The 23,173-nt window shown below is 60.9% G+C and overlaps 1 protein-coding gene and 1 long non-coding RNA gene across 3 annotated transcripts; one reads left to right on the top strand and one right to left on the bottom strand.

The window, feature by feature from the left end:
* Window positions 1-3,405: 3,405 nt before the first annotated feature.
* On the top strand, window positions 3,406-6,345 carry EMD (emerin). Its single transcript, XM_047847409.1, has 6 exons — window positions 3,406-3,713; window positions 3,803-3,910; window positions 4,082-4,159; window positions 4,380-4,513; window positions 5,465-5,511; window positions 5,613-6,345. The coding sequence occupies exons 1-6, from the start codon at window positions 3,632-3,634 to the stop codon at window positions 5,944-5,946; spliced, it is 783 nt and encodes a 260-aa protein (XP_047703365.1). The 5' UTR covers window positions 3,406-3,631; the 3' UTR covers window positions 5,947-6,345.
* Window positions 6,346-19,138: 12,793 nt separating this feature from the next.
* Window positions 19,139-23,172, bottom strand: LOC125159331 (uncharacterized). Of its 2 annotated transcripts, XR_007149751.1 has the most exons (4): window positions 22,125-23,172; window positions 20,536-21,259; window positions 19,815-20,404; window positions 19,139-19,309 (listed from the first exon to the last, which is right to left on the bottom strand). It is a non-coding gene; the product is annotated as an uncharacterized LOC125159331 (long non-coding RNA). The 2 variants fall into 2 exon arrangements; XR_007149752.1 differs by lacking the exon at window positions 19,815-20,404.
* Between the last annotated feature and the right edge of the window lies 1 nt (window position 23,173).

Genomic DNA, 23,173 nt, shown 5'->3' on the forward strand with positions numbered 1-23,173 from the left:
TATTTTTTTATTCTATGCTACCTCATTAAAAGAAAAAGAGAGGGGCGCCTGGGTGGCTCAGTCGGTTAGGCATCTGGCTCTTGATTTTGACTCAGTTCATGACCTCACTGTTCATGAGTTCGAGCCCCACATTGGGCTCTGTGCTGACAGCATGGAGCCTGCTTGGGACTCTCTCTCTCTCTCTCTCTCTCTCTCTCCCTCTCCCTCTCAAAATAAATAAATAAGTAAACATTTAAAAAGAGAGAAAAAGAAAAGAAGAAAAGGAGGGACGGGGAAAGAAGTAGGTCATACCCGCTAAATGAATTTGGCCGTCCATCTGCAGTTTAACACTAACAGCAAGGCGCTGATCGTCCTCCTGGCCTCCCTGCATTCATTGCTGCCTTTGCTGGCTCCACTGGCAATGACCTTCCACCCTGACCCAGAGTGGGATCTCCCAGCAGTGCCAGGGTCTCCTGCTGCTCCCTCTCGTGGGAACCCCCCCCACACACACACACTGCTGGGGAGACCAGTGGATTTTTGTCACTTGATAGATGAGCGTGGATGGCCACCATGAATTCAGGCCTGTGAGGTGGCTGTGCCGGCGCTTATGGCCAAGACTGTCCTTCAGGGATGGAAACAGACATTGTAATGGTGGAGCTCACCACAGAGGCTACGGCCACGTGGCCGGATCTTGGGACCCCCACCTCCATTTGAATCCTCTTTTTACACTACTGCCTCCCTCCTCCTCCGTACACGACCCAGACAGGCTGGGGGGAAGCGAACGTTTGTACGGCGCCCGCTGTTCTCTGGCGAAGGTTTGATATCGGTTGTGACGACCTTCCGCGTACTTATTTTCACAGTAGTCCTGCCCTTACGACTTTTGTTCCTATCTGAGCAATGTTTCAAAGTATTTGAATACCACTAGGTAAATCCAAAGTATCCTTAACATCCTTGAAAAGTTAAGTTTTATATCAAACTAAAGTATCAAGAAGATTCTGATCTTAAAATGTTAAAGAGCTCAGTCAACAATTGTCTGGCTGAAGCTCCAGAGAAATTCCTCCTCTTCTTTACCTCTGCACACCCTTCCTAGAAAGACTCTGCTGAAGGCCCAAGATTTCCCCCAACAGCCCCTGTGATGACTCAGAACCCCCAGACCGTCCAGGTCACTGTCCCGAGAACTAAATACTAGCCGTGGGGACGTCCATGTTGGAATTGCTGCACTGGCGATCCCTGCGTATAGTCGCCTCCCTGTCTAGGCCTCCAATTCCTCCTCTGTGTGATGGGGGTGGTGCAGAGGGCCTCTCAGCTCCAATGGTCAAGGGCTTTCCTGGTTTCTGGTGTCTAGAAGAGACCTGCACGGCAGTGGGGCTGGATCGGGGCTACAGGTGCCCGCGGGGTGGGCGCAGGGGACCATCACGGTTCAGCCTCCTGGTGCCATCCGTGGTGGGACCCCATAGCGGGGCAATGGGTGGGACATAAAAGGCAGAGTGCCGAGGCAGGTGCCGGGGGAAGGGGTGTTCCTTGGGGAGAAGGCAAACCTAGAATTCCTTGACCTCATAAGGAAACAGCTCGGATCCCTACGGGGAGGGGTGGCGTGGAGGAGGACCGGGCCTCTGGGACAGGGGCCAGCACTGCAGAAGAAGGCTTGGAGAGGTGCTCGGGAATCAGATCTTGCCAAAACTCACAATTCCATGAGGCAGCCTCTGAGCGCCCCGAGCCCGAATGCCATGTGTTTCCCTGCTCTGAAAGATGAACAGCAAGCCCCCGCCCTGCCCCAGCTGTCCCCTTGCTGCTGCCATGCATTTGTCTCGGCAGCCACACACCTCCGCCTCCGATTTCGAGAGACAGAGCAGGCTTTGCGTATACTCTAAAACCCAGCCAGCTGCAACTCTTCTGGGGGTCTTTGCGTGTGCTCACATCAGGACCACATCTCCTCACCACTCCGTGTGTGGCTACCTCTTCTCCACCCCATGACTCACAGAGAACCAGTCTGTGACCCTCACCAGCTGGACCTAGCAGCCTGGGTTTGACCAGAGCCCTCCCCTCGTCTCCTGGTCGCCAGCTGTCATCTGACATCAGACACAATACCTCCTCTCCCTATGCTCCCAGCTCTGGCCCTACCCAGGGAGGAGTACATCAGTTGGACCGACACTCCATGAGCTGGCTTCATTCACGATATGATTGTTATAATCACGCCTTTGCAATCTCCCCAGGGACAGCTCTTTATTGACCAAGGCCCCCACCATTTCCTAATAGCAGTCCACACTCTTCCGCAGGCCTTGAAGCCCTCCATGGTTCGCCCACATCAGGACCCCGGATCCCTGTCTCTGCACCTGCCCCTGTGCTGCAACGGGGCCGAGGCCCACCCAGACCCAAGTACTCAGAGCCTGCCAACCCTTATTGGAACTCGTGAGCAGGCCCTCTGGGTCTGGAAGGCGCCCCGACCCCCCCCCCCCACCAGGCTGCCTCCTGGGGCTACCGGGGCGGGGGGGGGGGGGGGACAGGCATTGCAAGAGGAGAGCAAACCCCCAGCGCCCCAGGTGGATGGCATGGTGGGTCAGGCGTACACTCGCCGTCTGCGCGCCTCACTCGGCCCTCTGCCAGTGCCCATTGGCACGCCCAGTCCCTTGCAAGGCTGCTTGCTCCTGGAGTGCTGGCGGCCTCCTGGCCCAGTGCCCCATTTCCTCCCGAGTGGAGTGGGGAGGGAGGGAGGCGGTGGGGACCGGCGGGACGGCGGGCGCAGGTGCGCGGGCCAGGACCGCGTAGAGCGGGAAGGCGGGCCTGGCACAGGCGTTGTGGCGCGGCCGCTTCCCTGGCGTGGGGGCACGGGCGTGAAGCTCTGGCAGCAGCGCCGGGCCTGGGACCCGCGGTCTCCAAGGGCTCGCTCTTAGGATCGGGTCCCGTCCCGCTGCTGCAGGGGCGGTCGGGAAACCCCAGGCGCGGGAGTCCCGAGTAGGGAGGGGGCCGGGGGGCTGCGGGGACGGGACGGAGTCCACGTGACTCGGGGAGCGCGAGCCACGCCCAGAGCCTCGGTCCCGCGCGGCTTTCCTGTCCTGGCCGGTTTCTACCGGTTCGATTTGCGTAGGCACCCCCACTACCTCCTCCCTTCTGGCCGTGACACACCAGCCGGTGACGCCTCGGCCGCAGACCCCGCCCCGCTCCCACGTCCCGACGAGCCCACGCTCTTTCCTCTCGCGCGCAGGCCCAGCTCCCCTCTCGAGTCCCTCCCGAACGCTCCAGCAGGCCGTGTCTCTAGAGTCGCCGGCCCCGCCCCCTTCCCGGGGCGCGCGGCCCCGCCCGTTCCCGCGGCCGGTCGGGCGTGCGCGGTCCGGGCTTCCGCGCACGCCCCGCCCCCTTCTGCCTCTAGCCTATCCTGCCCGTTTGTGACGTCAGGGCTCGTCAGGCCCGCCCCGCCTGCTCCCACGGCCCGACCGATCTGCACCGGCTGCTGCTCGCGGCCCGGCCCCGCCCCGCACAGCGCGCGCCGTCCGCAGAGCCCGCGGGCGTGACGCGGGCGTGACGCGGGCGTGACGCGAGTGCCGCCGCTCCCGAGGCGCTCGCGCTGTCCCCGCCACGCTCCGAGGCAGCCGTAGCTCGGCCCGCGTCGCCAGGCCCCGGGCCGCCCCCGGGTCCCCGCCGCCCGCCGCCCGCCATGGACGACTACGCGGTCCTGTCGGACGCTGAGCTGGCCGCCGTGCTGCGCCAGTACAACATCCCGCACGGGCCTGTCGTGGGTACGCGGCGGCGAGCGGGCCCCCTCCCCGCGCCGCCCCCGGGCTCCCGGCCCGCGCCCCTGACCGCTCCGCGTCCCGTGTCTGGCCAGGTTCCACCCGCAAGCTCTACGAAAAGAAAATCTTCGAGTACGAGACCCAGAGGCGGAGGCTCTCGCCCCCGAACTCGTCCGCGTCGTCTTTCTCCTATCGGTTCTCGGGTGAGGCCCCCGCCCTAGAGCCCCACCTGGCCTCCCGTGGGGACGGGGCTTGGGCGCCACGGAGGCCGGGGTCGGGAGGGTGCAGCAGGGGCGCCGGCCGGGAGGGAGGGGCACGGGGGAAAGGAGGGGGGCCTCGGGGGCAAATGGTCCCGGCCCCCCCCCCCCATTCAGACTTAGACTCGGCATCAGTGGACTCGGATATGTACGATCTGCCGAAGAAAGAGGACGCCTTACTCTACCAGAGCAAGGGTAAGGCCGGGATGGGCCGGGCACCCAGCCACCTTTATGGCACTCCCTCAGGGACCCTGGTGTCGGGGGGAGCCTGGGATCTCGACCCACATCACCCTCGGCAGCCCTAGAGGGGCGAAACGGTGCCACAGGCTGGCAAATGGGATTCAGATTAGGTCCACTGGGCCGAGGTGGGGCACTGCTCTCCCCTCTGCTACCCTGTCCCCCACCCCTTCCCAAGGCTATGGTGATGACTACTATGAGGAGAGCTACTTGAGCACCAGGACTTATGGGGAGCCCGAGCCTGTGGGCGCCTCGAAGGGGTTCCGCCAGCCCCCAAGTTCACTCTCAGACACAGACACCTTTCACCACCAGGTGAGCTGGCCGTTAAGCACTTGGGTGCTACCTGAGGGGGTCGTAGCTGCCTTCGGATAAAACGGGGAGGGGGGGGGCTGCTGGGACAAATGGTGGCCCCCGTGCCTCCAGAGAGGTGTGGTCAGCAGACACCTTCCTGGTCAGGACCGTTCTTTGGGGGGCTGTCAGAACTGTTAAGAATAGAGCACTTGTGGGGCACCTGGGCGGCTCAGTCAGTTAAGCGTCTGACTTCAGCTCAGGTCATGATGTCATGGTTTGTAGGTTTGAGCCTCCTGGTCAGGCTCTCTGCTGACAGCTCGGAGCCCGGAGGCCGCTTGGGATTCTGTATCTTCCTCTCTCTCTGCCCCTCCCCATCTCACGCTCTGTCTCTGTCTCCTTCAAAAATAAATAAACATTAGGGGCACCTGGGTGGCTCAGTCCGTTTAGCGCCCACAACTTCGGCTCAGGACATGATCTCGCAGTTCGTGAGTTTGAGCCCCGCGTCGGGCTCTGTGCTGACAGCGTGGAGCCTGGAGCCTGCTTCGGATTCTGTGTCTCCCTCTCTCTCTGCCCCTCCCCGTTTCGCGCTCTCTCTCTCTCTCTCTCTCTCTCTTAAAAATAAATAAACATTAGAAAAAAATTTTAATACAAAAATGAATACACGTTAAAAGAAAGAGACTAGAGCACTTGGGACCGGCCTTCCACCCTGATCTGGGATCTAGCTTTGAGCTCTTTCTCGGAACCTCGGGGCAGAAAGTAAGGTGCAGGCAGCCAGGACAGGCGAGGAGCAAGCAACAAAGCCCTACAGACCCTACAGACACAGGGCTCGGACCTCAGGAGGGTCCCGGGAGGGGCAGGGTCTGGGCCTTTAAGGATTGGTCAGAATAGGCCGGTTGGGAGAGTTTGGACTGAGGGAGAGGACAGGCCACGCCGACCTGTTTGCTGGTCTCCTTTCCTGACTCTCACCTACAGGTGCGTGAGGACAGTCTTTTCTCTTCTGAAGAGGAGAGCAAGGATAGGTGAGTAGGAGGGAGGACCAGGCACTGGGTGCGATTCCAGGCCCTGGCGCCCCGCCCCCCCCCCCCCCCCCCTGGCTCACCCGCTCCCCTCTCTGCCTCAGGGAGCGCCCCGTGTATGGCCGGGACGGCACCTACCAGAGCGTCGCGCACTACCGCCCTGTGTCCAGCGTGTCCAGAAGCTCCCTGGGCCTATCCTATTATCCCACCTCCTCCTCCGCCTCCCCCATGTCCTCCTCTCCATCTTCCCCCACTTCGTGGCTCACTCGTCGAGCTATCCGGCCGGAAAAGCAGGCCCCTGGGGCCGGTCTGGGCCAGGACCGCCAGGTCCCCCTCTGGGGCCAGCTGCTCCTGTTCCTGGTCTTTGCCGCCTTCCTGCTCTTTGTTTACTACTCCTTGCAGGCTGAGGATGGCAATCCCTTCTGGACGGAGCCCTGAGGCTCTGGCTTCGTGGCCGCCTGTTCTCAGAAGTCCTGGCTGACTGCCTTAGTAGTGTTTGCTGGGGGAGGGGGTGGGGGCTTTTCTGTGTGTTCTGGCTTGGGAGCGCCGGGCCTGGCCCCGGGCACCGCTCGCTCCCCTTGTTCTGCGGGGTAGGTGGCAGGCCCAGGCCCTCCGTGGCACGGTGGGCTTGGGCAGGCCTTCCTCTGGAGCCTTCTGGATCCTGCTTGCCTCTGACCCTTAGGGCCCAGGAGGGCAAGACTCTTCTCCCCGAGAGGAGAACATGGTTGTTGTCGTTGCATGCCTCCTGTCCGTTGTCACCTCGTTGGGGGGGGTCAGCCAAAAGCCACCCCGACTTTGTTTTCGTGGACACGCAATAAAAAGACCATTTATTTTTAACGTGTGGGCTCCTTCTGCTGGGTATGGGTCGGGCTCCCCCGGCTGGGGGCCTCCGGGGTCGACATCTGGCTTTGTTGCTTCTCCCCTTTTGCTTTGGGGTTGGGGTGGGGATCGCATGCTACCCGTAGGCGTGTTTGCGCTTTACTTGTAGGGTTCCTGACTCCTTACCCAAAGCTGCTGTAACTACTTAGGACAGTAACTGCCACCACGGGGCACGGAGAGCGCATTTGGGAATGCAGGCGAGGGCACGGGCACAAGGCTACTTACAGAGGCTTTAACCTCGGAGAGCTGACAACGGGCCTCCGTGTCCAAGGGCAGGGACGTGGGCAGGAAAGGAGACATGTTTGTTTGCTGGGGTTTCTCCTGGAAAGCTGCTTGCTTAGTGGCATGCGAGCTCACAGTACTCAAATGCCTCATCGCTTCTGGGTCTAATCCAACCCCTTACCTGGCTATATTGTTGCCTATCTCCAGGTTTTCTGCGGGGCTGGGGGGTGTTTCATAATCTTCAAAGTTGACATACATATATATATATTTTTTAAAGATTTCGTACACCCAATGTGGGGCTCGAACTTACAACCCCGAGATCGAGTCACATGCACTACTGACTGAGCCAGCCAGGTGCCCCAAAGTTTACATGTATTTTTTATTTTATTTATTGACTTATTTTTAAGAGAGAGAGAGCACAAGCCGGGGAGCGGCAGGCGGTGGGGAGGGAGAGAGAATGTTAAGCAGGCTCCACGCTCAGCATAGAGACCGAATCAGGGCTCAATCCCACGACTGTGGGATCATGACCTGAGCCGAAATCAGGAATCGGAAGTTCAACTGACTGAGCCACCCAGGTGCCTTTACATGTAGTTTTTAAAGCAAGTGCTAAGGAGCCGGAGGGCAGCAGACTGTGTGAGGCCCTGCATCCTGGTTCTGCATGCCAGCTGAGGAGGAAGGCGCAAGGGGTGGGGGTGGGGGGTGGTCCAGGCAAGCACTCCAAGCGCTCAGGTGGCAAGCAGAGTCCCTGGCACGGGTCCCTGACGGGTGGGGCCCTGGCATCAGTCCCTCACCTCTGACCAGCTCCTTGCTTGGGCAGTAGGACTCGGCCAGGCCTACCTCCCTGGGCACAGCACCCGCGGGCCCCTATTTATGGTACACGATGAACTTGGGTCAGGGCTGGAACTGGGACCCCCCCCTACCCCGTGCTCCTGACCATTTCTTTTTCCTGCATGCTAGTGTTTCTCCCACGTGTGTGTGTGTGTGTGTGTGTGTGTGTGTGTGTGTGTTTTCTTAAAGTAACACGTGCATTTAGAATTTAGGGAACAAAATGAAAGAAATGAATGGCTTCTCATTTTCTCACCACCCCCACAGCTCAGCCTCCCTTGTTTGCTCCAAGCCACTCCCACCCCGGCTCACCTCCACCCCTGCTCCCCACCCCTCCCCCCCAGGGCCCAGCCACTTTCGGGGAGGACTCCCCAGGCTCCCTGCCTCTGCCCCTTACCGTCCACCTAGACCCGGCTGCTCTGGGGTGGGCGGTGGGCACGGACACGAGACAGTGCCTCCTTCCTGATGACAAAGGGGCCTGATGATCAGATCAGTGAGCCCATGTCAGGTCGCCAGTGCACCAAGACCCCAGAGGGGCACAGTGATGCAACTCGTCTCACCCACTGATCCCCAGTCAGGTGTGTAGAGAGGAGGGACTGACCCTGCCTGGGAGGGCAGCTACCCCACGGGCACTTGGCACCCAGGCAGAGACGCAAGTGAAGCCTAGCGGACCCAACATAGGGCCTGGGGGAGTGGCGAGCTTGACGCAGTGACACTCTGGAGTGGCTGGGGCAGAGTGAAGGCACAGCGGGAGGCGAAGGGGAGCTGAGCTTGAGACATCCCAAGGAAAGGACAGAGACGGGGCATGGCTTCTGGACGTGATGGCCCTCTATAGGCCTCTATCTGGTGCGGGAAAGGGGGCGACAAGGTGTGCTTGGCAACCACTGTGGTTTCTTGGATGCAAGAAGAGAGGAGAGGGAGGAAACGGTCCTACCCATGTGATGCAGTCTCCCCCTTTCCATTCATTTCTTCCCCGAGGTGACCTGCATTCACCCCCCCTGTGGCCAGGTGGAGGATTGCTGAGGACTCGCACAGTCCCTAGAGAGCTCCCCCTTTGAGCCTCCTGCCCTAGGGCTCAGAGACACCCCTGTCACATGCAGTCTCGATAGCTTGGGAGGATACTGGGCCTTCCCCAGGACTCCACTTCAAGCCTGGCCCCCTGCCCCAGGGCTCTGTGGGTCCCCGTGGACTCCCACACCTTTCCCAGTGCCCTGAAGGTTCCGGGCCTCCACGTGCTATTGTGCCCCATCCCTAGCAGGCACCCGAGTGCTCTCTACTGCTCTGGGGGCCCTGATCCTAAGGCTGTTGATGGCTCCGTGGGGACCTGCTGGAGCACTGAGCTTCAAGGTCTCTACTTAGTGCTCTCTAGGACTCTGGGACTACCTCTGGGAAAGCTCCCACGGGCCCCCGTCCTGAAGTTACCTAGGGCTCCGGAGTCGCCCCACCAGGGCAGCTGGGGTTCCAGGATTCCAACTACCAACAGTTCAGGTCATCCTCCTTCCCCCTCCAAGGGCTTGAGAGGTGGCCAGGGGCACGGTAGGGGGACAGTAGCTGCCCTCGGTCCAGGGCACAGCGGCTGTGCTGGTACAGGGATGTCAGCCCCGCTGGAAAGGAGAGGCCCCGGCAGGCAGGGGCTGCCAGACTGGGCACAGCAGCATCCCAGGACAGGGACAGAGAGGAGGGCCCTACAAACGTGGTCTGTAAGGAGAGCCCCTGAATGTCCAGGGGAAGAGGAGGACCGCACTGGAACAACAGGACTGGGCCTGCCTTGACACGCCCACTGGACAGAGGCCAGCAGCTACGGCTAGAGAGGGCAGTGGCCAGGCCACTTGGTCCCAGTGCCTCCACGAGCATATACTACCCCAGGCCTTAAGACCCTAACAGATGGGAAAGTTGCACTACCTCCTCACTGTTCTGGAAACTGGCGGCGGCCCTGCCACCCTGGGCACCCGGTGGCCAGTCCCGGGCGACACCGCCCTCTCAAGGCAGGCCGCACGCAGGTGAATAAAGTCAGGCCCCACCACTTCTGCGGGGCATGCTGGCCAGGGTCCCCACAGGACAGCTCCAGAGCTGGGCTGAGCTGAGGAGGAGCCCCTGTCCCTCCCTGGATGCCACATCCTGTCCAGGCAGCTGTGACAGACGCAGGGAAGCAAGGGCGAAAGAAGCCAGCCTGGGGCTGGGGAACAAGCCCCGGGGGGGGGGAAGGCTCCTCGCACGGAGGCTACAGGACAGACCCGGCCCTGCCCAGGCAGGGGGCAGAAGGGAGCAGGACTGGGGCTCCATCCCTGCAGAGGGCTCTGGGGTAGGACGGGCGCATGGCACCGGGACTCCATCCTACGAGCGGCAAGCGGGCTGGGACCCGGTGCACTGGCAGAGTCCCGGCAGGACACCCCGGCAGCTAGGTGCTAGGAGGAGACAGGGAGGGGCAAGGCCCGGGCCCGCCACCAGGCTCACACACAGGGTGTGGAGGCCTGGTCACCTGCCCGGAGCCAGCGGGGATGGTGGCCCAGCCCCGCCACACCCGCACCAGCGCCCAGGCCTTGCCTGCCAGGCGGGGCGCCAGGAGCAGAGGAGCGGTCCCCGCCACACGGCGACCGCAGGCTGGCCCCATCTCATCTTCTAAGTGTAGGGACGGGACCGCTGGCCACCCCAGTGGGGAGCAGCACGCCCCCCGCCCCCCATCCTTGGGGTCCTGTCCGCTCTGAGTCCACGCAGCGCAGGGCAGGGGGAAGCTGACCAGCCCCACCCCACAGCCAGCCTCCAGCCGGCCCCAGCCACACCTCTGCACCTGGCCCTGCCTGTCGCCCTTCTGCCCCATCGCCCGCCGCCCCCATCCCCCCAAAAGAGGCTGGAAGGGGACTGGGGTGAGGAAAGGGGGGCACCCGGCCCCTCAGGGTGGGTGGGGCTGCCGCTCACCAGAGCCAGCGAGGGAGTCCCAGCACCTCTTAGTCCGGGGCCCCTTAGGATTCTGTGGGCCCACCCCAGCGCAGGCGGCCACACCCCGCTCCAGGGCATAGGGCCAAGGTGCTCCAGGGCAGCCCCGACCACGGAACCCCGGCGGAACCAAGGGAAAGAGGATGGGGTGGCCGCTAAGACAGGGCCAGCGAGCACACAGAGCAGAGCGACAGGTGCCCGCCACAGGCACCTCCCGTGCGCTCAGTGCTCTGCAGCTCTGGACGGTCTCCTCCCGCTCCCGCTCGGGTGGGTGTGGGGGAGTGGGCCCATGGCAAGTGCAGACGGGTCCCCCAGAGGGTGGGGTCTCCTCCTCCGGGGCAGGTGCATCCAGGGGAGGGCGGTCCCCAGCTGGGGCCGCTGTGCTGTGCGGCTCAGAGGTGGGGCTGGCTTCCGCCGCCTCTAGCGCTCCCCACGGGCTCCCCACGGGCCCAGCCGTGTCTCTCAGCAGGTCTCCAGGAGCCCAGCCAGGCCACTGGCGGCGGGGGGGGCGGGGCTGAGCAAACCACTGAGCCACGCGTGGGGTGGGTGGTTGCCCTTGAACCGGCACACCTGCTGAGGACCGGCCGGGCACAGACGTCCTCGGGCAGAGACGGTGATGTGCAGGGATGGGCACCGAAGGTGGGTAGGCAGGTGAGCGGCGCAGGATCTGCCTGCTGGGGGGGTGGGGGGGGGCTGCGCCCACCCACAGGGCCGGCCACCAGGGGGAGCGCCTGCGCGGCCCCCGTGAGGGAAAGGGAAGACTCTGCGTCCCTCCCCGCCCGCCGCCGCCGCCGCCGCCGCCGCCGCCGCCACCAGGGGCAGGAGGCCTCCGAGGGAAGGCCGCCGGGAGAAGCCGGGCCCTCCTTGCTGTTCCTCCTGCCGGGGCCGAGGGACGGGAAAGCCGTTCAGCTCAGACACACGCCAGGGGGCTGGCGACGACGCCGGTCAGATGGCCCCGGCGCGTGGGGCCACACTGGGCCTGTGGGTCTCCGGGGGGCCGTCTTCAGGACCAAGCCACCCGACACGCTGGCCGGGGGATGTCCCCAGGAGCCACGATTACGGTCCCCGAGGTCAGGCCCAGCAAGCAACGCCTGGTCTCTGCTGCTGCTCCCGGGACACGGCCCGGCTGCCCCGAGACCCTCTGTCCTCGGGTTCAAAAAGCACACGGCGGCCGCCCGCCCGCGGTGCCAGGAGCTGCACCCCGGGCCCTGGCCCTGCGCGGCAGCAACGGCCAACGGGAAAGGTCCGGCCCACAGAACCGGCGTGACACACAGAGCTCGGGAGCATGTCAGAGCGTGTCAGAGCGAACTCATCTCTGAGGCCCAGCCAGGAAGGACGGGGTGGGCACTTCCCCAGGGAAACCAGATGCTGCTGGCCTCCTGTGGCCACAGTGGGAGCTCCTTCCTGAATTGACAGCTGCACCCCGCCCCTCCCCCACCGCAAGCCGGTGCCTGCCACCACCTGGGCCACCAGAGTCCAGCACGGGGCCACCCGGCTACCCGAACCATCACTGAGGAGGGGCCCACTCCTCTCCACTCCCTGCCCTCACCCGCTTGCCAGCCGCCCGGCGGAGGGCAGGGGGCAGAAGGGGGGGCACGCCTGTGTGCGGAGAGAGGTCACCCCTGCCTGCCTCACGGGGCAGCTGCCCCCGGCCCCGGGGAAGGAGAGGATGCGGGGGCAGGACTGAGGCGCCCGGGCGGGAGCACCGGCGGTCCGGAGCCTCCTGCTCTCAGGCCTGGGCAGGACTCAGCACGCTGGCAACGGTGCTGACCGGCTGCCGTGACGACAGACAGCTGCCCGCCCCTGTGCCGGGACGGCCGCCAGGGCTGCACGCTGCCCCGCAAAGGGCAGAAAGCGCCCCTCTTGGGCTGCGTGGGCCGCCCGGGAACCCGGTCCCATATTCTTCTTCCTGTCTCTGGCTCTTTGTGCGTTTTGTCTGCAAGCCTTTAAAGACGAAGAGCCACCCTCTGCCCATACAAATGCGGGCCCTGCCTGCCTTGGTCCGCGGGCCGGAACGTGCCACCCCCCCTTTAGACAAAGGACGTGTTCCTGAGGGGCCCTGTGAGACCAGGACGCCCGCACCCAGGTTCAGGAGCCAGGACGCTCCTCCTGTGTCGTCCCCTCCAGCACTGCTCCAGGTGGACCCGTGTGACCTAGAAGGACACAGCAGAGGGGAGGGAACAGGAACACAGACATGAAGTTGTAAAACGGCTGAGGCTTCAATCTCGGGGCCCCTCTCTTCTCTCTCTCCCCCCCTCTGCCCCCTCGCTCTCTGTCTCTTTCTGTCTCCCGTCTGTCACATCGCTGGCTCTGGGAAGCCCTGCCCTGTGCTGCCCTATGGAGGGGCCCCACGGGGGAGGCACCGAGGCCCCGCCACAGCCACGGGAGCCAGCTTGGACGCAGGGCCCGCCCGACAGGCAGACCGGGTGGCTTGGGCCCTAGCTGATGCCTGGACTGCGGCCTGTGAGCCACCTTGAGCCAGAGCCCCTCAACCGAGCCCTCTAGGAGCCTGTCCTCAGACAGTGTGGAGGTCAGATCACAGGGATTAGTGGTGGCAGGGGTACGTCGGGGTAACTCGGTGTGCAGCAATGGGTGAGGAATACATGGAAGCGGTCCAGCAGGGAAGCGCCACGACCCGGTAGCTGGGGGCGGGGGTGGGGGGGGCAGGGAGGACGAGAGGCAGAGGCTAGTCCGTTTGATCCCACGTCCACAACACGCTCGTGTGCCACGTCGCAGAGCCACTCAGGTATTTACGTGGAGAAAGCCTCTCTGAGTAAGTCTGGAGCAAAGGAACCCACGAGAAACCCCGGAAGCCATTAGGAAGAGCCTGGAAAGCCCGATGACACAGAAACTAAACGCGTCTGCCTGGCCCGAACAAACCCAAAACCACAGTCAAGAGACAAGTGACAGCGCAGCTCGGGGAAAGATTAGCAAGACGTGACTCAGGCCTCGTAGCATTACCCTATAGAGAGAGCTTGAAGCGGTCCAGCAGGAAAAGCGCCAAGACCCGGTAGCTAGAGGCAGGGGGCGCGAGCAGGGAGAAGGAAAGGCAGAGGCTACACCCTTTGACCCCACGGCCAGAACACGCTCGTGCGCCGCCTTGCAGAGCTGCTCATTCTGGAGACAAATGGCGGCCGGTGCCGGGCACTGCACTGCCCCCACCAGCCGGGGACAAGCCACCGCGGAGTCAAACAAACAGCGACCACCAAAGAGACCGGCCCTAGTGGGTGGGTGGCGGTCGTGGCGCCGGGTGCCGAGCAGCTCCGGGCGGCACCGCCGGGGACCTGGGAGGCCATGTTGCTGGAGAAAGGCAGTGGCTTCCCAGCAGCTAGAGGGCCGACGGCACCCACGGACCAGACGACTGGCAGGGCCGGTCCCGCCCAGACGACCCCCTTTCCCGTCTGCACGCTCCCCCCAAATCCACGTTCTCGGTCTCAGGGCCCAGGGTCCTCCCCCGGCCCCGAGCTCAGGGTGCGGCTCTGTCCTCTGCCTCATCCAAGGGTTCTTTGCATCCCCACTGCCGGGCCCCACTCTGATCTCTGCCCCTCTCTCTCCTACGTGTCCGGACCTATCCGCTCCGGTCTGGGACTTGCCGGGCGCCTGTACAAACCCGACAGACACCTTCTCCCCGCCCGGGCTGTGGACGGTGCCCTCCAGACAAACCGGGGCAGGAAACGCTGACTGCCCCTCGATGGGAAGTCCCCGAATCCTCGAGGGCTAGCAGCCTCCTGGCGTTTCCCAGGCCCGTGGGGACCCGGCCAAGGGGCCATGCCCAGGTAGGGAGGGCACGGGGCACGCACACACCTAGGAGTGAGTCTCAGGTCTCCGCAGCAGTGCTCCTCACAGAGGGGGTCCCGGACCCGTGGTGGTGGCAGCAGCGTCAGCCCGGAGCTTGTTAGAGTCACAAGTTCTCAGGCCCCACCGCAGATCTGCAAGATCAGAGACTCCGGGGTGGAGTCTGGCGTCGCGAGGTTGAACAAGCCCTCCAGGTGTTCCCACGCGGCCGTCCAGCCTGAGAACCACGGGGACGGATGGTTCCTGATGGCACCCACTTGTAGAGAAGCCACGAGCTTTCTCTGCCTCTGCGGGGCCACCCTTGCTTGTGACCTCCCCAGGTGACAGGCAGGGACAACCACAGCTGGTCCTGGAGAACAGGGTGACTCGGGCAGGACTCTCTCCCAGGGGGGCCACACCTGTCAAGTGGCGTGGGAAAGACTGTGTTACCTTCCTGCCGTCCTCATCTGCAGGAGCCTGGAGAGCTCCCCTGGCCAACACCACACTCGCGGGTACGGGCACCAGCTCTGCCCACCTTTTCCCGGGTACCGGGTACTAGGCCTGTGTGTGTGTGGAGGTGGGATCCATGCTTTAACAGAGAACTGTCCCAGACGCACTCAGGGTCGCTGGAACACACAGCGCGCCGGGCAAGGAAGGGGTGGAGGGGGGGGGAGTGGGGCGGGGGTGCCGCGATCCGGTCCCCGGGAGGCTGGATGCGCCCCGGACCGCACAGCAAGGCCGCTCTCCGAGGCCAGGGCGGGGAGGGGCTGCAGACGCGGTGACTATGCCCTTGGTCATCCCGGTGGGGCCGCCGCCCCCTTCTCCCCTCACTAGGCCCCCGGGGGCCCCGATACACTGGCCCTGGCCATCTAGAGGGCCAGACACCGTCAGGTCGGCCTCGCCCCGGCGGAACGCACAGGTCCCCAGGCCTCGGGGAACGGAGACTCTGGCAGGGGCCAGGACCCGGAGAGGCGGGGGGCGGAGCCCAGGGACGGAGGGCGGAGCCCAGGGACGGAGGGCGGTGTCCAGAAGGCCGGGGCGTCGTCCGGGCACGCCGCGCCCGCCCTCACCGCCCCGGCACCGGTCTCCTCCTGTCCCTCAGCGCGCCACAGGAAGCCCCGCCCCACAGGTCGCGGGGCACCGCCTTCCTGCCCACCCCTTCCGGCTAGCTCCGCCAATGCCCCAGCTCGGCTCAGGACGGGGCCGCTCCCAGGCCGCCCGCGGAAGCCCCGGCCCCGCGGCCTGACGGACGTGTCGCCTGCCCAATCAAAACAAGCCGGTCGCCTGCGCGCCCCTCTGGGCTCGGCTCCCGCGCGCTCCTTTCTAGCGGTCGGGCCCGGTGGGCCGCGCGACGCCTAGACGTCCCGGCGGGGCGAGCGCGACGTCTGCGTGCAGAGTCGCGCAAGTCGTCGTGTCCGTCCACGCCAAGCCCTGCTTGTGGGCTTTCGGCTGGAACTTGGATCTTGAAGTGACGGACCTCACGGGGAGTTCCGGAGAAGCGCCAGGGCGCCTCCCGCAGTTCCCTGGGACCGGCAGGGTGCACATCTAGTGCAATCGCACACCCGGCTTTGGCATTGCTGCCGTCCGAGAGCTGCTCCGTGTGTGCCGCACCCGCGTGTGCGGCCGCGCGTAGCTCTGCACTTTCGCCACGCGTGTAGATTCAGGCGACTCCCACGGGCATCCGCGTCCAGTTGGTTCCCTCCCAAGGACCCCTCCTGTTAACCTTTCGTAACCACAGCCTCCTCCCCTCTGCTCCCTCCCACCCCGCGACCTCCAGTGTTGTGTGCTCGCTCGTGTACAAGTTGGTCATTTGAGCACTTCGGTAAATAGAACCATGATGCGGTATGCAGTAGGTCTCAGTGACTCCGGGTGGGCTTTTTTCCCTTCACTCTCATAATGCCCTTGAGATCCATCCAGATGGTTGCGTGTATCCATAGTCAGTTCTTCCTTCGTATTGCTAGCTACGGTCCTTGGTGTGGATCGACCGGTTGCTTCAAACATTCACCCGCTGAAGGACACGCTGCTCGTCCCCAGTCCTAGGCTGCTGCAGATACCCCCGCTATGGACATTCACATACGTGTTTTCGCGTGATCCTAAGCTTCTGTTTCTTTGGCCTAAATGCCCAAGAGTGCAATTGCTGGGTCCTATGGACATGGATGTTTAGCTTTAAATATTTCATTTAATTTTAGGGTATTTATTTAAGTAATCTCTATACCGAACGTGGGGCTCCAACCCACCACCCCAGGATCAAGGGTTGCACGCTCTTCCCACCGAGCCAGCCAGGCACCCCTGGATGTTTAGCTTTAGGAGAAACTGCCCACTTGCGGTCCACCCTGGCTGTTATCATTTTCCATTAGCACCCTGCACAGTTTTAGAGCGCATCATCGAACATTTTTACAAAGCAACATTATATTAAGCAAGATTGTTAACAATTTTGTCTCTCTCTTCTACATATAGTCTTCTAATGCAATCACCAACATAGTCATTTACAGAGTTTTACAAAGCATATACCCTGGGGCGGGGGTGGGGGGCGGGCAGGGAAAAACAAAAATGAATAAAAATAAAAAGCATACATCCTATATATTTAATTGTGATTTTCTCTTACTTACTTACTTAGCAATAGGTCTTTGAAAACCTTCCATGTCACTAAACAAATGTCTAGCTCATTTCTCTTCTGGCTGCGTGGTCTCTGATGCATGTACTGTATGTATGTACTATATGCAGGTACTACAATTTACATAATGAATCCCCAACTGGATGGTACGTTTACCTTTCCTCTTCTCTCTGCCATTGGCATTAGCACCGCAAGTACCAACTGTGAACGTGTGTCAGCCTCCCTCTAGGATAATTACCTCTAAGTGAAATTGACAGGCCAAAACCTATGGGCGTTTGAAATGTCAATAGATACTAAGAGATGGCCTTCCCCACCGAAAGACCCCACTGGTGGTACACTAGGGCTGTTAGTTCTTTGTTACCTATGTTGCAAATATTTTGCCCCCAGTATGTCTTTTGTCTTCAAGGACAAGGCTTGCCGGTTTGGGCAGTCAAGAAGGTATACATTTTTTTTTTAAGTTTTTATTTTACTTTTATTTTTAATTACTTATTTTCTTTGAAAAATTTTAACGCGATTTATTTCTGAGAGACAGAGACAGAGAACAAGCAGGGGAGGGGCAGAGAGAGAGAGGGAGACACACAATCTGAAGCAGGCTCCAGGCTCGGAGCTGTCAGCCCAGAGCCCCACACGGGTCGAACCCACGAATCGTGAGTGAGATGGTGACCTGAGCCGAAGTCGGACGCTTCACCGACCGAGCCACCCAGGCACCCCAATTTTTAATTATTTTCCATGTTTGTTTATTTTTGAGAGAGAGGGAGAACGCGAGTGGGGGAGGGGCAGAGAGAGGGCGTCAAGAGGATCCAAACCGGACTCTATGCTGACAGCACAGAGCCCCATGTGGGGCTAGAACTCACAAACCGTGAGATCATGACCTGAACCCAAGTCGGAGGCTTACCCAAATGAGCCACCCAGGCGCCCCTGAAGTTTTTGTTTTTAAGTCATCTCTACACCCCCCCCCCTTGGGGCTCCAACTTCAAACCCTGAGGTCAGGAGTCACATGCTCTACAGACTGAGCCAGCCAGGCGCCCCAAAGTTACACATTTTTATACCACCAAGGGTATTAAACTGTCAATTGGCGATTTCTGGGTTGCGTATCGTGGGCACGAAGGCCTCCTCCCACGTGTGATGACAGTAAGGAGACTCGGGGTGGCATCGATGAGCCTGTTGCCAAGTCCTCGGTGACCCAGGCTGGTAGGTTGACCCGCTGGGCCAATGGCTGTGGCCCTGGGCGCCGGTCACATGATGCAGGGCTGCCTAGGCTGGGGGCTGGGGGCGGTGCCACTCTGACAGCCAGCCCCTGCCCTCCAGGGACGCCAGTCCAGTTTGGGAGAAAGACCAGCGAATACGGAATGAGAAACACGCATAGGTGGCGCGCGGGTAAGCAAGAGAAATCCCGGGGAAGAGGACGCAGAGCAAATGCAAAGTCAGGGGTGGGTGAGCAGGGATGGGCTAGGGCCGTGGGGAGGAGCTCCCGGGGTAGGGAGGAGCTCCTGGGGTGGGGAGGAGCTCCCGGGGTGGGGAGGAGCTCCCGGGGTGGGGTTCCCAGGTGCCAGGAGCAAATGGCTTTCAGAAGGTCAGAGGGCAGAACCGAGACCCCACCTAAAACCCGTGTTGGTGAAGGGTGACCCCCGCGGGACAAAGGCAGGATGGTGCTATAAGGAGAAGTGGGTCTGAGGGAGCGGGGACGAATGCCCCCCTGACTCCAGTCCTAGCAGCCGCGAACAGGGAGGGGCTGCCTTTCCCCCACCCCTAGCTGCAGGCTGAGAGAGGAACTGCTCCCCCTGCATCGGCGTGGTACTGCTGGGCTCCGGGCCGGCCGAGCACATCCACCCTCCCTGGAAGGGTAGCTCACCCCAGGCTTCCGGCCCAGGACCCCCAGAGGCCCAGCGGGACACGCGTCAGCAACCTCGACTTGAAGACACGGCCCACCTTGGTGGAGAATCGGCAGGCCTGTCGAAGACAGGACTGGCCCTGTGGACCTTCCCAGGGTGCAACTCTCAGAGGCCAGAGGACATCGTTTGCGGTCATGGCATTGCGAGCTTGCGTTGTGCCTCGGGCGTGATCCCCATTCACGGCTGTGCCATCCCGCAGCCCTAGCGGCCTGTTCGAGGCGTGATCCCCATTCACGGCTTCTTCCGCACCACTAGCTGGCAAGTGGCCCAGGCGGGGTGTGGATCAAGGACGTCGGGCTCAAGCCAGATCCCCTTCTGTGGGGCTGTGCTCTACGGCGCGGCTCGCTCCCTCACTTGGAGGTCCCCGGGGAACGTGTGGCACACTCAGCATGTCCTGGAGGCTTGAGAGGTGAGCCCAGGTGGCCATCCCCCACGGAAGCCTCCTCGGGCCAGCACACAGCAAAGGGGGCAGGGTGAGAAAGAGAGCCGCCTTCCCCTCTTGTGCTTAACTGGGGTGGGGCGGGGCGGGGGGGACTTCAAAACCCAGACTGGCATTACCTTTGATTTCTCAGGAGATCAGAGAGCGGCGCTCGTGGATATCTACGCGTTGTTTGCGTTATTGTGATAGAAAGCTACTCCACCTCCCCAAGTCTTCAATGGCCTGTGAGACACAACAAAATAAAAACACAGAAGAGGGAATCAAACAGATAAGAATAATTTTAAAAGCCCAGGCACGGGGCACCTGGGCGGCTCACTCACTAGAGCACGCAACTCTGTGTCTCGGGGTTGCGAGTTCCAGCCCCGCGTTGGGCACACAGAGGTTCCTTACAAGAAAAAAAAAGCACCCAGTCAATTTTGAAAAAGAACTGTTGAAGTCGGGCGCCTGGGTGGCTAAGTCTGTTAAGTGTCTGACTTTGGCTCGGGTCATGATCTCTCGGTTCGTGAGTTCGAGCCCCACGTCGGGCTTTGTGCTGATGGCTCAGAGCCTGGAGCATAGATTCTGTGTCTCCCTCTCTCTCTGCCCCTCCCCTGCTCGTGCTCTTTCTCGGTCTCTCTATAATAGACATGAAGAAGCGTAGGAGTAACAAAACATAGCCTTTGCAATAAAATCCGTCAACAGACGGATGAAACCACAAACAGATGCCACTGAAGAAAGAATTACTGACCTGGAAGATGGTCCTCAGAAATCATCTCCTGCCCCATATCCCCTCGTGGTGGATAAGGTTGCTTCCGCCTTCCCTGAGAAATTGTGGCAGCCCCTCCTCAGAGATCCAGGCTCTGCCTCTTCCAGGCCCCTCATCCTGGCGTCTAGGTGTCTGCTCAGCCCGACCTCTTCCCCGCTTCCCCTCGCCTTAGGGACGGCAGCTTTCTGCCATACGATCTGTTTCTTCAGCCCTCCGGGCCCTGAGCCACCAAATGCTCGTATTCGATTTCGTCTGCTGAGAAACCGTGTCTATTTCTCGTCTCCTTCTCCTGCCCGACTGCTACAGAGTCGGACCTGGGAGTGGTCTCAGAAGAGGGGCCCGCCAAGTGGGGATGTGGGGATGGGTGTGGTCGCGCCCTTGGGCCCCAGGGCAGGGCTCGGGCTCCCTGCCAATGGGAACTGGGCGCGTACGTAGCACCCGTGGTCTGCGGGGACCTCTTCCTTCATCAGGCTGTCACCCGCAGTGAACCGGGATGAAGGGCCACCTGCGGGAAGCCCTGAGGAGCCGGCGTGGCTGCTGTACTGTCACGGCGGTAACGACGGCTCTGAAGACTGTGGTGTGGTGATCCCGGAGCGCGCAGAGAAAACAATGGCAACTTTAGTTCCTTACCTCTCAGCTCCAGTCACAGCACGACACGCACAGAACTCCCCCGACAGCCCTAAAAATTCCCTTCCTTCCGTACCTGCAAGGGTTCCTCGTGGTGAAAATTAAACACAAGTTTATCGGTGCGGGTTACAGAATCCCAAAGTCCACTGAATTCCCAGCCTCTCTGTGTTTCTCGTGTGAAAGGTGTGGCCGTGGTTGGAGGAGTGTGGCCCGGAAACCTGGAACTGGGACGTCTGCTCGGCCTCAGTCGAAGCTGAGAGTCGGGATGCCATCAGCCACTCTGAGCACCCCCATAGTGGTTCAAGTAGCTGCCCCGTGTCTAAGGGACTGGTGTCCCATCGCTAGAAGAATGTGTCATTATCTCGTGTGGGCTTGGTCCCTTGTAATGCAATTCATGTTGTCCTTGAGATCCTGTGCAACATCCCGCTTACCATTCAGCCCATATGTAGGGTGCAGTCACAGTATGCCCCACGGCTAAGTCTGAACCATGTGGAAATAGCTCACGTGTCAAGAAAAATTCCCAGATGTAACTGGTATCTAACAGATTAATCCTATTTGAACATTTGTGGGAATGGATTCTCAGGCTACCAGGCTAAGGAGGTGAGCTAAGGCACTCACTGGGGTAGATTCAATGATAGGGATGTACTTACTAAATGTTACTGACGGAATGTGGAGCACTTGTAGCTGGTAAGAAATACAGGCCCGTGCTTGTTTGGTTGACTGAACTTGGACTCACTGGTGGCCTGTAGTTGATCGGTTTCAATGCCAGGACTCTCTTGGCATGAGGTGGAGAAGGGAATCTAAAGTGTTACGAGAAAAAGAGAAAAAAACCCCAAGTGTTAGAGATAGAACAACTTGGGAAGTGTTAGAGAGAGAAGATCACGTTGGATCTGAACACTCCACACCCTATGTTCCACAGGATGGTCCAGAAGCAGCTCCTTTCAGTGAAGCTTTGAGAGAACCATTAGAGTAGGAACAGTTGCATCTTAGAAAAGCTCTGGAAAGATCACCATGGGGGCCCCTGGCTGGCTCAGTTGATAAAGAATGCAACTGTTGACCTCTGGGTAGTTAGTTTACCACATTGGGTGTGGAGCCTCGTTAAAAAAAAAAAAAAAAAAAGATCAGGCGCCTGGATAACCCAGTCGGTTAAGTATCCGACACTTGATTTTGGCTTAGGTCAAGATCTTCAAGGTTCGTACATTCGAGCCCTGCATTGGGTTCCGTGCTGACAGTGCAGAGCCTGCTTGAGATTCTCTCTTTCTCTGTCTGGCCCTCCCCTGTGTTCTGTCTTCTCTCTTAAAAATAAACATTTTTTAGAAAAGAAAAAAGAAAATGAATGAAATAAAACAGGCCAAGTGCTACAGCATGTTTGATATATAGAACTCTAAATGCTCCAGGTATGGGAGCCAAAAAAAAATCTGGCTTGAGCTGCTCCAGTGGAGTCACAGACTCTCACCCAGTTTCGAGACCCAGAGTCCCTTCATGGACTGGGAGGTGGGTCCCCTGAGACACACACTGCACCATTGCTCCGGTGGAAACCACAAAGGGATCTGCAGGCCTGTACTCAAGTGACAGGTTGTCCCGGAGAACAGGTATGCTTGAGCAAGCAGGCCTCCCTCCTTGGCAGGCCACACCTATCAAGTGACATGGGAAAGGCTTTGTTACCTTTCTCCTGTCCCCACCTCCAGAAGTGTGGACAGTTCTGGGATTTACGGAGATCGCTGGTAACTCAAGCACTAACTCTGCCCACCTCTCTTGGATCCTATTCTTGTTGGGGGGTTGAGGGGCTTATTGTGAACCATCTCAGGGGCACACTTTCGATGTGCTGGAACACAGTGGGCAGGGAAAGGAGTGTGTTGAGGAGGCGTGGGGGTGTGCCACAATCTGGGCCCTGGGAGGACGGAAGCGTCCAGAACTGCACCGCAAGGCTGCCCTCAAAGGCTAGGAGTGGGGCACAGCCGGAGAAGGAATGACAGTGCTCCTTTGCCACCCTTGGTGCGGTTGTCGCCTCTGTCTCCAAGTCACCCTGGGGAGCATAACGTCTCTTTTCTCTGCCTGGTCAGGGTGGGCCCAAAGGTGTACACGGGGTCTGCCATGCCCTGGATCATGAGGGAGGCTTCTCCTTGCCCTTTCTCCAGCGAGAGGGCGCAGCTCTGCCACTTGTCTTCGACGAACCGGGAAACTGTGCATGCCTTACAGCAAAGGCAGCTCCGGAATCTTCGGTTAATGCGGGGGGCGGGGTGGTGGTGCGGGGGCGGGGCGAGCCTGCCGCTCCGCCGACAAAGGGACGTGGACCTAGGCTCCAGCACAGCATGTGCCACGGGGTCCTGGAGCTCAGAGGGAGGCTCGGGGGGGGGGGCGTATCCCAGCCCCGTGACCCCCGGGAACACGCAAGCAGCCACAGTAAGCCACACTCAGGGGTACTTTCCTTCTTTCAATCCCAGGAGTATGTGGCGTTCATAGTTACGGCAAAGCCTCGGGGAAGAGTTCTACACCCAAGATGGCCGGCCGGAAACAGGCTTCTCGTGCCGATGTGGCGAGGCCAGATTGGCTAGCTGGCCGCCCGCATTTGAACGCTCAGCTGGGTCCCGGTTCAGCTCTGGAGCGGAGCCCCGCCCGCACGCAGGCGCACAAAGCCGCTGCATCTATGGTCCGGAAGTGTGACAGAGCGTCCACCCACTCTGGCCAGGACTCTATGGTTCCTATGCGCGAAG

The sequence above is a fragment of the Prionailurus viverrinus genome, unplaced genomic scaffold, assembly GCF_022837055.1.
Source record: "Prionailurus viverrinus isolate Anna unplaced genomic scaffold, UM_Priviv_1.0 scaffold_49, whole genome shotgun sequence".
In the NCBI taxonomy this organism is placed as follows: Eukaryota; Metazoa; Chordata; class Mammalia; order Carnivora; family Felidae; genus Prionailurus; species Prionailurus viverrinus.